Source organism: Alligator mississippiensis, chromosome 1 (genome assembly GCF_030867095.1).
Source record: "Alligator mississippiensis isolate rAllMis1 chromosome 1, rAllMis1, whole genome shotgun sequence".
In the NCBI taxonomy this organism is placed as follows: Eukaryota; Metazoa; Chordata; order Crocodylia; family Alligatoridae; genus Alligator; species Alligator mississippiensis.
Window position 1 is genome coordinate 458,760 of NC_081824.1, and position 16,741 is coordinate 475,500.

General features: G+C 51.4%; 1 protein-coding gene across 2 annotated transcripts; it reads left to right on the forward strand.

Annotated features, from left to right (window-relative positions):
- The first annotated feature begins 19 nt into the window (after positions 1-19).
- Positions 20-15,623, forward strand: GPN1 (GPN-loop GTPase 1). Of its 2 annotated transcripts, XM_006273589.4 has the most exons (14): positions 20-170; positions 304-397; positions 1,578-1,617; positions 3,281-3,347; positions 4,329-4,366; positions 5,132-5,210; positions 5,313-5,407; positions 6,262-6,307; positions 7,090-7,236; positions 8,388-8,470; positions 10,134-10,173; positions 12,119-12,209; positions 13,611-13,715; positions 14,963-15,623. In XM_006273589.4, the coding sequence occupies exons 1-14, from the start codon at positions 63-65 to the stop codon at positions 15,067-15,069; spliced, it is 1,140 nt and encodes a 379-aa protein (XP_006273651.1). In that variant the 5' UTR covers positions 20-62; the 3' UTR covers positions 15,070-15,623. The 2 variants fall into 2 exon arrangements, with proteins under 2 accessions (XP_006273651.1, XP_019342629.1); XM_019487084.2 differs by lacking the exons at positions 20-170; positions 1,578-1,617 and having other exon boundaries at positions 320-397; positions 3,272-3,347.
- The last annotated feature ends 1,118 nt before the right edge of the window (positions 15,624-16,741 follow it).

Genomic DNA, 16,741 nt, shown 5'->3' on the forward strand with positions numbered 1-16,741 from the left:
TCAGCGGGCAGCTCGGCTCCCCGGAAGCGCTCTGTTACCCGGAAGCGGAAGTGGTTGGCAAGATGGCGGCGGCAGCAGCAGTGGGGGAAGTGGCGGCAGGTGGCCCGGAGCCCCCGGTGTGCGTGCTGGTGCTGGGCATGGCCGGCTCCGGCAAGACCACGCTCGTGCAGGTGGGGGCCGCACCCGCCCGGCTGGCTGGGAGGGGCAGGTCCGGGGGGGACCTGGCTGGGGCGGGACGGGAAGGGGCGGGGGGTGCTTGTTGTCCGTCTGCCTCATCCCCCGTCTCGTGCCATCTCGCCCCAGCGGCTCGTCGCGCACCTGCACGGCCAAGGCGCGCCCCCCTACGTCATCAACCTGGACCCCGCCGTGCACGAGCTGCCCTTCCCCGCCAACATCGGTGAGTCGCGCGGGGGGGCTGGGGGAGCTGCGTGCGGTGTCGGCAGAAACGGGCGTCTCCATAGAGCACGGAGCGATGGGCCATCCCAGCCGCGGCTCGCAGCCTCCCCCCGCACGGCGGCGCTTCCCGTGTCGAGGGAGCCGTGGTAGCGGAGCGAGCCAGGACGCCCAGGTGCGCGTCTGGGTGCACCTCCCCGGTTGAGGGGGACTCGGGAATCGTGTGCTCTTTGCTACGATTTGAAACTGGGGTATGAGGCTCTCGTTGCCTGATAATCCCCAAATCTTCTTGTTCTGTCAGCGGGGGACAGGCGGCCGTGAGGCAGCGCACTGGGTCGTTTCCTCTAGCGTCGGGAAGGGTTGGGTGCCAGCGCGATGCTGTTACGGAAACGACTGCGCTTCTGAGCCTTGTGTTCGCCCCCTCTTCGGCTTTCACCCGTTCCCTGCCTCAGGGTGGAGATGAGACATGCACACGCGGGGGCGGGGGCTACAGCCACTTCAGCAGGTCGGTTTTGGGCTCAGACCCTCTCCATGGCCACCTGTCAGCACACAGATCCCCGAGATTAAAGTGTCGCATATTTCACTAGCTTAGGGAAAAAAAGCATTTTGGAGAAATCAAAGCTTGGAAATCATAGAAGACCCTACACGTACCTCGCTGTTCCTCAGGCGTACTCTCGTGGAGCTGGAGAGGCCCGGTGCTTTTAGGTGTCTCCCCAGAGCTGAGCCTCTATCAGCCTGTCTTCCTTGGCAGTAAGGGTGGGAGCAGGGTAGCAAACAAACGTGTAATGCTGGGTGAGGGGTAGGAGGAAAGGATTTTGCAGCAAAATGAACAGGCAAAAGTAATGGAAGATAGTTATTGTTTGACAGGGCTCCAGAGTGCTGGCCCCTGCGAGGCAAATAACTGCCTTTTTTTACCATATTTAGCCTTAACCATCCTAAAAGCCAAGAGTAGATTAGCAGGCATGGGAATTTGGAAGTCTGTTCTGCGCAGTGGGGTGGGTTTTACAAGTGTACTGGGACAGCTAACATAGGTGAACTGACATAGTCTGCCGTGAGACTCCTGTCACTGCTGCTAGGTCCCTGCACCGAGCCAGGGAGGGGGTAATTGAATCCCTCCTCTTTCTTTTGTAATAAGAACGTATTCGGTTAGTAGAGTGGTCACGTGCATCACTTTCTTTTCCTAGATATCAGAGATACAGTAAAATATAAAGAAGTCATGAAGCAGTATCCTTTTTTTGGTCTAAGGCTGCATGCTGAGCTGCTCTCCTGGGCGGACTTGAGGCCTGTGGGTTGGGGTTGATCAAAGGATTTCAGCTGGGAGCAGGTTTGAAGAAAGAGAGAGAGACCTTTGCTTTGGCTGGTTGTGTTTTTCTTGGAGAAGGTACAGACAAACGTACGTGTGTAGTAGGAGCTGCCACCCAGGAGCCTTCTGTAACTGTTACCTAAGCACAATTCTCTACCCCATAAATGAGCTAAGTTGTCATAAGCAGGGATCGTGGTTTTCTCTATTTAAAAATGGCAAATTCTCTTATTAACCCCCCCCCCCCCATGGGCTTTTTCTGCAATTAAAATGAAATGCCACTATATATAGAGGTATCAGCTGAACACAATGGTTTATTGAGAGATTTACAATTTTAAAGCAATTTGGAAGCCTACCAGTGCCTCCAATCATCATTAATAAAATACATTCTAAATACCTACATATTTTGGCATTTGATTTTGTGTTTTTTGTCATTTAAAATCAGAATTCTTCCTGCCCCCTTTGCTCGCTAGGGCACTGCACTGCCCCCCCCCCCCCCCCCCCAACACTTTGTGGTGCTGAGCAGCTCTGCTATGCCAGTGCCCCTCACTAAACCCACAGCCCCCTGGTCCTGCTGATGCCCCTGTGTCCCCACCCCCCCAGCCCTGCCAAAGGGGGTCCCCACCTGCCAGGGCTGTGGGGCCAGGTACTCGGGTCCACAGCCCTCTATCTTTCCCCCAGTAGTGGCCAAGCCTCAGCTGCCGTGGGAGGTAGCAGCCAGAGCAGAGCATGGAGCCCAGCTTCCTCTCCCCCATAGGCAGTATTGCCAGAGCAGAGCCTGTGGGGTGGGGAGGGGGGCTGATGGGCTGCCAGCAGAGCAAGGAGGAGAAACGCAGTGCTGCCGCCAGGAGCCCCGCGCCACCGTGGCGAAGCGCCCCCTGACCATCCAGCAGCAGGAAGCACAACTCTGTGCTGCCACCCTGGCTGGTGCCAGGTGGGCAGGAGGCGCCTTCCCCTGGTGGCATAGGGCCCCTGGCAGTGGCACCTAGTCCCCTTCTCTGCCCTACCACGCTGGGTCCTGCCCACTGGCTCACAGAGACCCCAGGGGAGGGCAGCAGGGCAGGGAGCTGTGAGCCTGCAGCAGGCAGACTGCACCTGCCCCCACCCCATGCAAAAACGGAGACACATCCCCCTCCCCCCCCCCCCCCCCCCAAAGTGTGTGCAGTGGCAGGGAACCAGCCCACTCCCCAGACAAGCTGCCCATGGTTCCGACCTGCTCCCCAACTGGGCCCTGCAGTTGCATGTTGTAGGCCCCCCACATTGCTTCAGCTGGGCAGTGCCCTAGTTCTGCCCAACTCCTTCCCTTCCTCCCTCCCTCACTATGAGGGCCTCAGTGAAGCATGTAGTGCAGTGCCCCTGTTCTCCTCCGGTATGGGCGTGAGGTCGCATAGTGGCCCTGTCCCTTTACACTGATGGCTTTGCATCACTTGGGACCTAGGCTGCTAGGTCTCCAAGGCAGAGAGGCTTTGTTTTGTTGTTGGAAGGTGACCAACATTGTCTTGGACTTTCAAAGTCCAAGAACTTCCAGGTTTGGAAACCAAGCCTATTAACATCTACAACCATCTTCTTCCTTAACAGCATGTCCAGATATGGACTGGGCCCAAACGGTGGAATTGTGACCTCTCTCAATCTCTTTGCCACAAGATTTGATCAGGTACTGAGCTTTCCATATGAGGCCAGGCTGCTTGTTGCTATGAGACAGCACGGCTTTTACCAGTTGGTCTCGCTATTTTCCATGTGTGGAAGTCAGAGGGCGATTCTCTCTTGGGGGATTAGGAGTTGCCATAAAGAGAAATATGGGGCTGGAAGGGGCCTCTGAGGAATCTGTTCCTGTCCCCTGATTTTGCAGGTAAGTAACCATTTCCCTAGAGTCCTCAAACTTGTCTGCTCAAATCTCTGTCACAAATCACAGCCTTGAAGCATGTAATGAAAACTAAACTCACCCTGGACAGGTAAAAAGCAAGGGACATGCAGATGCTGCCAGTGCCCTGCCACTGTTGGAGCAGGGAACTTATTAGTTCAAGCTCAGATCTTCCTAGGAAGAGAAGTGAGCTCTGTTCTGAGGCTGAGTGAGTGCAGCCTGCGGTACCAAACCATGTTACTATGAACTGTGTGAGAAAAGCTAAGCTGGAATCTGGCCCAGTGAATTGAGAGCAAAACCCTGAGGAATGTGTGCTGGAAAGGTGTAAACCAGTAGAGCCCAACTGAGCTCTGCTTGGAACATGGAGCTGCTGTGGTATCCTGGCTTAAGCAGGAGGGAGAACTTTACCCAGGAAACAGATTGTTGGGATTGCTGTCAGGTTGTGCTAGAACTTCTTTTAAAGAGTGAAAGCAATTTTTCAATAGCTGTTAAATTTGGTTAAGAATGACAGTTAAAGGACATTTCTGGACATTTTCCTTAAGGTTCCTCCAGCCAAAATAACCTGTGAAATCTCAGTTCTTAAAGTCATGCAGATCAATATTCTTTATTTTGAGCTTTTCTGGTAATGAATGCTTAAAGATTACCATGAATATTCATTTTATGCACATATGTAGTTACATGATTTTAATTTAGTCAGCATAGTTTATCTGTTAGTAAAGAGTTGCTTTGCCTTTTACCAAAGACCTCTTATAGATTCCTTTTTTTTCTGACCAGGTAATGAAGTTTATTGAAAAACGACAGAACACATCCAAGTAAGTAAATTCTGAAAAAAACACGCTATCCTGATGCCCCTTGAGGGAAAGCTACTTGGAAGAGTTCCCACATAGGAACTTTCTGTGAGCAGAGTTCTGCACTTTGGAAGTGATTTGAGCATATTTAGATGCAGGCGCTATTTGTTACTTAAGTGTGTGAATTCCACAAGAGTTACAGGTTGAAGCATAGTCACAAGTTTCAGTTCATCAAAAGGGAATAATTCAAAGTCTCGTTCTCCTGGGCGCACACACTGTGTGCCTGAGAGAATGCAGTAGCAGTCTCAAGTGTGAGCAGACATTGTGTGCTACATGCCAGTTGGCTTTCTCTGTGCTCTGTGTTAGTTATACATTTAATGGAGGATTTGATGAGCAGTTAAACCAGCATTCTGGTTTATTTCTAACACTTGTGTGCAGAGGGATGGTGGGGCAGAGGAGTTCTAATTGAATCTAGTGTTGCCTTACTTCACTTTTATTACACCTTCATCCTTCTAGCTGCTGTGTAAGTACACAGAGTTCAGTTCCTGTGCTGAAGAGCTTACGGTCTTAGCTCTGGTAGACTGCGAGCAATGGCTTTGGCTTTCATACAAATCCATAGAGAATAATGAGTACCTTTTGCTAACACCTTCAGAACCTTCCCATATATCAGAACTCCTCTGTGGATCTGTAGCAACATTGCTTGTGCTCTCGCTGTTCTAACCTCCCTGGCACGACCTGATGCTCTCCACTAATTCATCCTTTGTTTTGGTGGGGTTGCCATCTTCCCAGGTATGTCCTTATTGATACACCAGGGCAGATAGAGGTGTTCACCTGGTCAGCCTCTGGCACCATCATCACTGAGGCACTGGTAAGTGCACTGTGCACAGCCTGAGAGTGTGTGCGCTTGGGCATGGGGCTGTGGGATGTCATGCCCTGCTGAACTAGAACTTGTTTTGTCCTTTGCCCTCAGGCTTCCTCCTTCCCTTCAGTTGTCGTTTATGTAATGGACACATCTCGCAGTACCAGCCCAATCACCTTCATGTCCAACATGCTGTATGCATGCAGGTAAGAAACTGGGGTCCTGGCAACCCAGCACACGTCTGCTCAAAACTTCGTCTCTTCCACACTGCTGCCATCTGCCAAGAAGTGAGGGAGCATACTTGTCTTGGTCAAGTTTAGTATATTCTTGCCCCAGTCCATCAGAGTTGCTCTGGGCATCTTCCCCAAAAAAATGATGCAATGCCAACACCATCTGTCATCCTTTTCACCCTGGTTCTTTCAGATAAAACCCGTGCAAGGGCAAACTGCCCCACATCTGCTACTCCAGGGTTCTTGCACCACTGAAGTTCCCAGTTCAGTTCTTGTTAGACTTGATCCAGGGCCAGGGTTTTCTGCTGGCCTGACCCAGTGCAGCAGGTTCTCTCCTCCCAAGTGAGAGCTGACCTGTCCCAGTATTTTCTATCTAAAATAATCCATGGATTGGATCTGTAGGTCTCTTGAGTGGCTGGAAATCACAGCTCATTCCACAGATGCCACCACAGCCTACCTGAGGTCCAAGTCTAAATGACTTATAAAAAAAATGCAAACTAGCAAAAAAGTCAGCACTGAAATCACAGGAAAGTACTAATCAACCTCAGTCATGCATGCAGAGGGCAGGCTCTGTTCTGTAGACACATGCTTAAAATGTCTCTTTCTACATTTTGGTGCTCAGCAGTTTGACTTTGAGCTGTGTTCTTGACACGCAGTCTGGTTGAAAGAGATCTGCTTCTCTAGCTGAGTCAGAAGGGATCCTTCAGAAGTCATTGTTCCCGGGCTCTGTTTTGTGTGCAGGTCTGCCTGCCTTGCACTTAACGCTGTGCCCAAATCTGTAGCTCGATTGTAGCTCGATGGTCTTTGATATGTTTTTCCTCTCCTTTCAGTATCCTGTACAAAACCAAACTGCCTTTTATTGTGGCTATGAACAAGGTAGGTAGAACCTCTGTCTTGTCTGTGCTCTAGCTGGAAAAGATTCTGGCTCTGCTTGTTTCACAGCACTACATTCATCTTTCAGCAGGGATCCTATTGCATGGGGGAGTGAATACTGGGTACTAAAGGGATCTTAATCCAGCATAGAAGCAGAGCAAGATCAAGTGCCTGGAACACCAGGCAGATTTGAGTTAGAAATTAGATTTTTACCAATATGGGTGATTTAGCTGTTGGAACATTTCACCAGCTGTTGGGTGTAATCTCATCTGGTTGATATTTTCACATCTTGGTTTGATGCCTTCCTGAAAGATTTGCTTTTATGGGTGGCATGTGTTATTTGAGAGGCCAGATCTCATGGTTCCTTCTGTCCTTGGGGCCTATGAATAGAAGGCTTATTTCTGATGAGGAAAATTCAAGGTGTGGTGACTGTGCATGCCTAGGCCTATAATATGATTATACAGGCAGAGCAGTGTTGGGGCACCACACCAGCATAGGAGTGCTTCCACATGGGTCAGGTGGTGGGTTCTGGCAGTCCTACTCCCTTGATCTCTGAATGCACCTTGAAATTGGGGGGGTGTCAGGCTTCTCTGATCTTCCTTGAATTCAAACAGGATGAACAGAGTGCAGGAAACCTGGCTTCAGACCACTGACTGTTGTGGATGGTTGTGAGCAGTTGGTAACAGGGGTATAATAAAAAAAGCCTTTATTTGAGTCTTCTCTGTTCAGGTTCTGCAAAGTGCCCAGGCTAATCCACCTCTGAAGCTTCTCTTTACTCCTTCTAGACAGATATCATTGATCACAGTTTTGCAGTAGAATGGATGCAAGATTTTGAGACCTTCCAGGATGCCCTGAATCAAGAGACCACATACGTCAGTAACCTGACACGTTCCATGAGTCTGGTGTTGGATGAGTTTTACAGCTCACTTAAGGTAAGCATCCGTCCTCGCTCACTGTCCCCACAGAGGGGTCTCTTCACAGCTCTCATCTCTGAATCCCTTGGTTGAGCGCTGGACAATGAGTTATGGAGGGGGCCAACTTCTCCGTGCCATTCTTCAGAAAGCAAAGGGAACGTACTTATTCAAAGTTACTTTATGCTAGCCAGGGCAGGGTGCTGGAGGGTATGATGGCAGATAGAGCAATTTAAATTTATGGGAATAAATCACCAGAAGAAAGGAAAGGGTGAAATAAATTAGACTTTAAGAAAGCAGTGTAACAGGAGAAAAAGGTGTCTTCGGGGTCTGTTTTTAAATGCCTTCTATCCTAACAGGTTCGGTTCAGTTCAGTTCTGTACAGTTTGCTGGAGTAGATGAGTTTGGGGACAGGCTTAAAGAATATCAAATCCCATACACCTGTTATCCAAAGAAGATCCCTTCCCTACCTCTTTGGAAGATCAATCCAAGCTTAGCAACACCAGGAACGAGCATCCTGCTTATCAGGAAATGCCCATGATCTTGTAGCTATAGAGCAGGGCTTGGGAGCCTATAGCCTGCAGGCTAGATCCAGTCTGCAGAGCAGTGGCAGAAGGACTTTGCCCATATCACACTGGGGGGAGGGGAACAACTTGAGGGCTGCCCTCTAGCTCTGTCCTCTACAGCCACAGAAAATAGTCTCTCTCCCTCCTCTTTATAAGCACTAGGAAAGTGTATAGTAAGGCCCCCATCCTCGCCCAAATGACTGGCTTGTCTGATAATCAGGCAGAATCGGTGGGCATGACAAGCAGCAACGGTTCACAGGGAAGAGAGGGAATAGGTAACAGCAGCATTGCTGAGTCAGACTGTAGTGATGTGTCTGGGGCCTTGACATGTTGATGTGAATGACATTGGTATCGGCAGGTCTCAGGAGGTGCTCACTAATTATGTTTCCCCTTGCAGCTGTAAGTGAGGGTTGGAAATGGTATTTTGGGGCTTCCTTTACTTACTGAGTACCACTGTAAACACACACAGCACTGGACCTGGCTCAGTTAGCCCTGTCCAGTCCTGTTGTTTCTGCGGTTTCTGACAGGGATCTCCATTTTTATCTCCTCTCTGAGGTTCTGTGCAACTCAGTATGACCTGTGGGAGTCTCCTTGTGTTTCCTGCAGGTGGTGGGTGTTTCTGCTGTGCTGGGAACGGGCCTGGATGAATTTTTCGTGCAAGTCTCCAAAGCTGTAGAGGAATACGAGAGGTAAGGAGGCAGTCTCCCATGGGATATCTTGGGGCCCAGAACACTGTTGCATTACTGATTCATATACCGCCTCCTTTGATTTAAAGGAACGCTGACCCTTTGCTGTCCAGCTGGATTCAGATATTGGTCATATCGCATAAATTGCATCAGATATCTGAAGCAAGACCCTTCAGCCCACCTCTTCCACTGGTGCCACAGGGTAAACTAGTCTTGCATTGTGCCCAGAAGGCTCACGGGGCTGGACTGTGACGGACGGGGGGACTATGTTCTCCAGTCCCATCCCCTGTGCTGATTGTAGCTGTTCAACTGTCAAGCTGCCATGGTGTTGGAATAGACCTCAAAGGCCACCTGATATAACCCCATGCAGAAAGGCTGTTCCTAAGTTATCCCTGCCCAGTGCTGATCCAACCTCCTTTCAAAACCTCTAGTGAAGGAGATTCACCACTGCCCTGGGCACTCCTCTCCACTGGAATGGACTTTTTGGCAGCTTTCTGGGTTAAACCCAGGCCTTGGATCTCTCTCTGGAAGTCTGCAAGGCACTAAGATGTATCATGGTGTGTTGAAACGCTAATGAACTGGGAGCCAGCCACTTTTCACAGCAGCTTTGGCTTCCACACAGTCCCAAGGTGTCATGCCACAAAACCTGCTCGTGTTTGCTAGTCTTGCCATTATGTCAGCTGAAAACTGTTAAGGCCAAAGTCAATAGGCCGGTCTGTGGCTAATTGCAACACAGTGCAAATACGAAACATCTCAAGATCATTCAAAGCTGGGAATTTGGGTGCTTGTGCTGCTGTTGCTCCAACATGAATTGCTAACACAAGCAAAGAATCCTTCTCTCTGAAAGCCCCCCCCCTCCCCCTTATGTCTCTAGATAGCTAATGATGTCACTTCTTTTATGGGCACCTGCCTTTCAGTGAATGGTTAAAACCAGCCTGCAACTGGTCGTCCTTCATTGGGGGGCACCGTGCTCACCTTTTCAAGATGCATAGTTATACCCCATGTTCCTTTCTTTTTCTCCTTCAAGGCCTCTTGCTTTTTCAACCTATTGCCTGCCACAAGCTGGACAAGCTGCACAAGCCTATTGCAGGACCCATCCAGATCTCCTTGTTCTTTTCCTTTGTTGGGCAGTCTAAGACTTAGTGGCACCTGAGGGGCCAAAAATCAGTCTCTCCATTCTCCACCTTTTCCAGCACATTTCACTCAGCTGAGATCCAGAGAGACATTAGCATCTTCACACTTTTCCTTTCAGTGTTTGCCATATTGCTCTTTGCAAGTTCCAAATCGTGTTTGTGCATAATCAACAAACCATGCCCCATGGCACAAACCGTACTGAATTTTCTTCAATTACTTAACAGCAAATATGGTTTGCATACAATTAAATGAATGCTAATTCTTTCAGAAATGTAGAGTAGTCTAATGCCCAGGCACTACAGGCCTTAAATAGTAAGCTAAGCCCGCTATCTCCTGCTTCACCATTCCTTGAGCAGGGCATGTTGCAAAGCCTGTTTGCTCACTCATTAGAAGGGTCTTATGGTTAACTGATAATTTACCCCATCTGCATCTATGATGTGAAGTATTATTTAAACATTGCATTACTAGAACTGTTTCCAGAGGGTTTGGTAGCGGTTATTTGAGTAAACACATGGAATGTTTCTCTTTTCAGGGAATATCGTCCAGAATACGAGCGTCTGAGGAAAAAGCTGGTAAAGATTTGTCCATATTCACTGTTTTATGCTGTAGTTGGAGCACCACCTCACCCATTCCATCCCTTTCCTAGAGCCTCAGTTTCTTAGAGCAAACTGGGATGTTCTTATAGGGCCTCAGACTGGTTGTGAATTCACAGGCACCCATCTTGCCATTCACTGCTGCGGTAACTGTTTAACCTACCAATCCTTGGGGTAAAAACCCTTTCCTGGGACCCACCTTCTGCCTCTCCCTGCCTGGGTTTTGTCTGGTACATGCTCACTTTGTGCTCCGTCTTTTGTACAAACCACCTTCCAAATGGTGCAGTACTAGGAATTGCAGGCAGAAGGGCTTGGACAGAGTGTCTTGAAGTTACACAGAAGGCAGAGGCAGGACATTTTTGCAGTGCCTTTTCTTGGACCAGCTGTATAGTTGGGAGCACTGTTGAAAACAGTCATTCTAGGGAGGTGGCACCTGGAGTTCTAGTCACTGAGGCCCAAGGAGGGAGGGAAACTGTGTCTGCAGCTTTCCAGAGGGACTGGCTAGAGCTTGCGGTGGGTCCCTGCACAGCAGCTCAGCGTACTCAAGGGGTTAGTAAAGGCAACAGCTGAGATGGAACATTCAGGCCTGTGACCCGCGTAACGGAGACGGAAACACCTGCCGGTCTCCTGTGGCACGTGCAGGGTTTGCTCTCTAGCCTGAGCCTGCAGGGTTCCACAGCTGCCTCCTCCTCCAAGCTGCCTGCTTCTGCTTGTACTCCTTGAGTGTCTCCTTGTAGTGTGCAGGGATGTGTGCAGGGACTGATTGCCAGGCAGGTAGGGGGTCACCTGCCCCACTAGCCATAACATTGGGCGATCACAAAACCTGGTTGCGTGCTCCCTGAGGGAATCTACTACCTCAGAGTAGCTGGTCTCTCTGGCTTGCCTTTCCCCACCTACCTTATGGAGTACAGTGCACTCAAATGCCCCTGAGCATAAGATGATGTTTGTGACCCTGCAGCATCCTCTGGCTGCTCTCCAAACCCAGGATTGGCCCAGCTTGTGGCAGGCCTGGCTTCTGTTGGTCTGTTTTCTGGTACCACGTAAAGCAGTACAGCCTGTTCCATGGTCAGGTTGCTGGTGACCCCACCTGGTCTAGCCTGAGTGAGGAGTGTGTGTGGACACCCAGCAGGACTAAAGACAAGACCTGTCAAAGGGTGGATGAGCTTTCTGCGAGCCAGCAACCAACCATACCTGGAGAGGAAATGGACGCCACCAGGTTATTCTGCTCAAAGAATCACCAGTGATGCAAAGCAACTCAGCTCATAGCAAAGGAGGGTTGTTACAGCATCTGAGGTGCCCCAGTGGTCACAATGGCCTCAGGACTGACTTGACTTGACTTGTGGCAGGAGGGAATTGCAGGCAGTTCAAGTGTTCCAAGTCCCTTGAGCCCAGCTCTACTTCTGTTGGCCCCAGAGGGACTCGGTGAAGTTGCTCTGCTCTGTTGACATGGAATGGATTGTCCCTCTTTATGCTTTGGGTCCTGGCCACCCAAGAGACACCTTTCTCCAGGCACTGTGCATTGCTCCCTCCAGCTGTATTCAGCTGGGGGGGAGAAGGATGGGAATTCCTCAGTCTGGAAGTGGCGGGTAACCCTCAGTCAGGGCATAAGGCCTTCCTGTAGACCTAGAGTCATAGGGCTGGAAGGGACCCCGAAGGATCATCAGGTCCAGCCCTCTACATGAATAGGAAAGACATCTGAGGTCAGGTGACCCCAGCCAGGTGACTGTCCAGTCTTCTCTTGAAAGACCTCTAGTGTCTTTTGACCTCTAGTGTCTTCTCTTGAAGACCTGGGCTTTTCCCTAAGGAGAGTGATGGGAGGGAACTCCTTGAGCATGGGATGGTGATTTGCTTGTGTGTTAGAGGCATTGTGAGACCTATGGTGGGTGTTTGCATTAATCGCATGACAATGGTTCTATGCGTATAGGAGAAAGCCCAGAGCAAGCAGCAGAAGGAGCAGCTGGAACGTTTGCGAAAAGACATGGGCCCAGTGTCAGTGGAGAGCACCTCACTCGCAGGTACAAGAAGCGCTTGGAGGCTGATTGGTGTCACCTGGGTGGGGAGCATCTGGTGAAAATGCTCTGGGAAACTGCAACACACATGGAAAAGCAGCTTCATCTCGAGTTAGGATGAGTGGGATCCACACCCCCATGGAGCAGGCTGGGCTCATGTCTGGCACATCAGCCCTACTGAAAGGCTGGGGAAGAGGAAGTGTTGGTGTCTAGATAAGAACTGCCACTCACTGGGTCACACCTAGGTCCATCTTGCCCAGTCTCGTGTGTCACATGGCGACAGAGAGCGGAGGCTGGATGGGAGAGCGATCTGGGTCTGAGCAGGGTTTTTTTCCACTGTTCCTCTCTCACTTGCACCCTCCAGTATTTAAGGTCTAAAAGGTCTAATTCAGAGGCTGTGCCCCTCACTCCCATGCTAGATAGAAATGAATGCCCCTTTCCTCCAAAAATTGACCCAATCTCATTTTTTAATCTGGTTGTCAGCTTTTACGCTTCAAAAAGGATGTGGAGAAGTCAGAGAGGGGCCAGAAGAGGCAACAAAGATAATCCAGGGCTTGGAAGACAAGTCCTGGAGGAGAGGCTGAAGGAGCTGGGCTTGTTCAGCTCGTGAAAAAGGCGCATAAGATGGACCATGACAGTAGTCTGCAAATCCCCAAAGGGCTGCCAGGGAGAAGAGGGATTTCCCTCGTTCTCTCGCTGCAGAGAGGAGGACACAGAGCAATAGCTGGAAGTTGCAGCAAAGTAGGTTTAAGTTGGAGATCAGGGAAAAGTCCTCACTGAGCTGTGAGGCAGTGGAACAGATGCCAGGGAAGTGGGGACCCTCCATCACTGGAGGTTTGAGGAGAGGTTGGACAGCCGCTTTTAATTCCATGCTGCGTAAAAAAGAACTTCCTTTGTTACTACCTGCTAGTTTCACATCGCAGCCCTTAGCTCATGTATTGAGAGAGAGTCAGTAATAAATCCCTGCTGACTCTTTGCCATTTAGTATTTTGGAAAGCTTTATGATGATCCCCCCATGTCTAAACTGACCCAGGCCTCTTTAGTCTCTGTGTGTATGGAAGCTTCTCTGTGCCACTGATCACTCTCTGCCCTTCCCTGCACCTTCTCTAGTTCTTCCATCTCCTTCTGGGGTGTGGGGACCAGACCTGGGCACCATCTGCAAGGTTTGGGGTATTTATGAGAGTGTGGCTATACTAGAGAGCCACTCCCTGGAAGGTTTTGGGGAGGGTGACATTTATATCGCTGATGTGGCTCTCGCTTGGTGCCCGGGATGGCAGTGTGTTGCAGACTGCCTGTGAGCTCCAGTCTCTGTCACCAGGGGCAGGTGCTTAGATGGGGAAGATCTGAGGGAACTGGCTCCTGCTCAGCACAAGTGGGTCAGCTGAAGCTGCTTCTGTTGGTCTGCAGGTCCCGCTGACACGTCTGCAATGGGCCCCTCCGATTTGATCCTGACAAGGGGAACGTTGGATGATGAAGAGGAGGACAGCGATACCGATGACATCGACCATCAGGGTAAGGAAGGCTTGGAGCTGGGGCGAGCGATGAAGCTGCTTGTGAGCAGGTGTTGCACGGGGCTGCCCCCATAGATTCTGTCTTGAGCAGGGGGCTAGATGAGATGATCTGGTGAGGACCTTGCCAGCCCAGCTTTGCTGCAGACCTAGAGGAGCCCTTGCAGCATTGAGTCTTTGGGGAGAGATGTGAGCCAGGGCTGCAGGACAAAGCGAGGTGAGGAGCTGAGGTTCAGAGCATCAGTTTAGTCAAGAGGGTGGTTGGACAAAGGCGAGGCAGGGACAAGAGGGAGGCAGACAGCATTGTCTGCAGCAGATCAGCATCAGATGGGACCATTCAGCCATGTTTCTGTGGGAACGATTTGAGTGTGGTGGGTGTGAGAAGGAAGGGAAGGAGGCTTGTCTGCAGGTCTGGTCAAGGTGGGTCTTGAAACGAGTCGCAGTGAAATCGGGGGCTGAGGCACAGTGATGCGTGGCTGAGTGTTTGCTGGTGGAGCAGGTTCCTTTCAGTCCGTCTTGGCGTCCCTGTCAATCTGAGGATCCAGAAAGGGGCAATAAGTGCGCTAGCTAGTCCTCTCTGCGCATAGGCCTAATCTCCAGAACATCTATTTTGGGCAGTGAATTCTCAGTCTAGGTGATCCTAACCCAGTCCCCGTTGGGTGTCGGGACCCTTCTCCTGGGCCTCATTTAGTCTGCATCTGCTGGCTTTTATGTGATGAGCTGAGTTTGGGGCACAAGGATGCTGCCAGGTTTAAAGCCAGCCAAAGGATGGATGTTCCTGGGCAGCCTGCAGTTGACCTATGGAACTCCTTGGGCAGGCGGCTGTAGAAGCAGAGCACAGCCAGGTCCTAAAGGGATTGGATGGGTTCCTTGAAGATGGGACCATGGGAGCTGTTGAACAGAGCAGTCAGGGTTGTGGCATCCCTAAGTGAATGCTGGTGCCAGGATAGATTACTAGAGACATGCCCTGCTTGCGTGCTGCTCTTGTGTGCTGATCTGAGTCATTGCTTGGGTTCTTTGGCCTTTGAACAACCCATGAGCTCTTCCCATTTCTGTTGAAATCTGCCTCTACCCTTCCCCTCTTCACTTCTCTCTGGCCTCCTGGGCTTGAATGGTCTGAAAAGATTTGCCAGGAGGAGTCTGGTGTGGAGGTTTCCCACAGTGCTCTGATCCATGCCCAGCACCATAATTGCAGGCACTGAAGCCACGTGGGAGCTGGAATGAATTGTGACCTTTTCCTTTTCTCCCTAGTCACTGAAGAGCGCCATGAAGAGCCAGCCTTCAAGAACTTCATGCAGGAGACGAGGATGAAGTACCACAAAAAGTGCGCTCGGGGAGTGGGAGACATCCAGAAGTAGGAGCTTGGAGCCCTTGAGTTGGAGAGAGGACCCAGGGGAGGGGCCTGGGCAAACCCGAGCTCAGTGCTGAGCCCAGTGTCTGCAAACCATGTCCCTGCTGTTCCTCTGTCTGCTGGAGCTCTGCCCTCAGAACCAGGTACTGCCGGGACTTGTACACCCCAGCAGGGCTGAACTTCACCTTTATCTGCTCGTGGCCAAGCTGCATCTGCTGGGGGCTGGCATTTCCAGAGGGCTCAGAATGGTCATCTGAAGTCTTGATCTGTTGCCAGGTTAGCACCTTCATACCAGCCAGAACGCGTGGTTTCCCTTGGGGGCAGAGAACAGGCAATGCCCCTGTTGGAGCCCTCCTGCGGGCCTGTCCCAGAGTCAGCGTGATGGGGCAAGATTCAGTTTTAAATATCCTGGAGCTGCAGAGTCTGTCGGTGGAAGGGCTCTGCATTGCATCTTCCCAGAATGTGTCGGCACCTCCTGAGTGAACCCGCTGTAGCTCATGCCGCTGCAGGCCTCTGCCCCACACCCTATTTTGTAATTGAAAGTATTTTTTCTATGGTGGAGCTGATGGAGTGGGGCTTGTTGTAGAGGGAGTCGCCTCGGGGTGTTGGCCCGTGGAGTGGAGTGGGTGTATACACATGCTTTTAGCCTGCTCCTTTCCTGGTGCGCAGCGGCTGCTGCCAGCAGGCACTGCTTTTCCCAGTCCACGGCACTGGCTGGTAGGTGACTCGGTGCGGGCTGTGCTGCTGGCCCAGGGCAGGGGGACCCTGCAGTACTGGAGGGAGTTCCATCAGCAGCTCTGTGGTACAGGGTAGTGCCAGCCCTGGGCTTTGACCAGACACTAGTTGGCTCTAGATGGGATTCCCCATAGCCAGTGCTGAAGCCTAATGGTATCTCCTGAGGGGTGCAGTGTTCATGGGGCAGTGGGTTCCTTGGAGCCCGTGCTCCCCAGAGAGGTCCCATGCCCTGTGAAAGGCTCCTCTCCTCCTGGTTGAGGTTGCCTGCTCCTCTCCCAGACCCTCACCTCACTCAGGTGTCCCTCCTGCCCCTTTGCATCCCTCAATCTTCCCTCAGACCCAGTAGTTGTTCCATGGGGGGTCCCCATCGCTGCAGTGACATCAGGGCACTGATGCTCCCTCCCCTGCCAGCAGGGGCTGGATTCTCCACCTCTCCTGCAGGATCTCAGCCGTTGCATGACACAGTGGGGGACAGTGCCCAGGGCAGAGACGTAGCCCTCAGATTTCTAGGGTGCTAATCGCAGCCAAAAATTCCTGGGGGGAGCTCCGTGCTCACCTGCCACAGCCCGACTAAATGGGTCCTCCCCACAAAGGGCTGGGCGGCCCCTTGCTTGCCACCTCCTCGCTGGGGACAATGGCTGAGGGTGCAGGCCACTAGTGGTGGGGGTGGGATGGTCTCTGCGGCATCAAGTCGCAGACTAATTGCAAGCCCCTGGCACATGGCTATATGGCGGGGGCGGGGGGGTTATGTGCTCCCATGCTGCCCCAGCTCAGGGGACTGATGGGCCCTGCACCTATGGCCTTCCCTTAAGCTCAGCTGCTCCCAGCTATGCCATCTCCAAGTCTCAGCCCCTGCATTGTACATGGGCTTCACCCCCTGCCTTTTGCCACATCTTTGTTGGCATCCCTAGCATCAGGACGCTCCAGCCCTGCTCCTCAGAGTA

Coding starts and splice junctions, on each gene's coding strand:
- GPN1 (XM_006273589.4), top strand. CDS start 63: ATGGCGGCGGCAGCAGCAGTGGGGGAAGTGGCGGCAGGTGGCCCGGAG. Junction 6,308..7,089: donor TTATTGTGGCTATGAACAAG/GTAGGTAGAACC, acceptor TACTCCTTCTAG/ACAGATATCATTGATCACAG. Junction 8,471..10,133: donor GCTGTAGAGGAATACGAGAG/GTAAGGAGGCAG, acceptor TTCTCTTTTCAG/GGAATATCGTCCAGAATACG.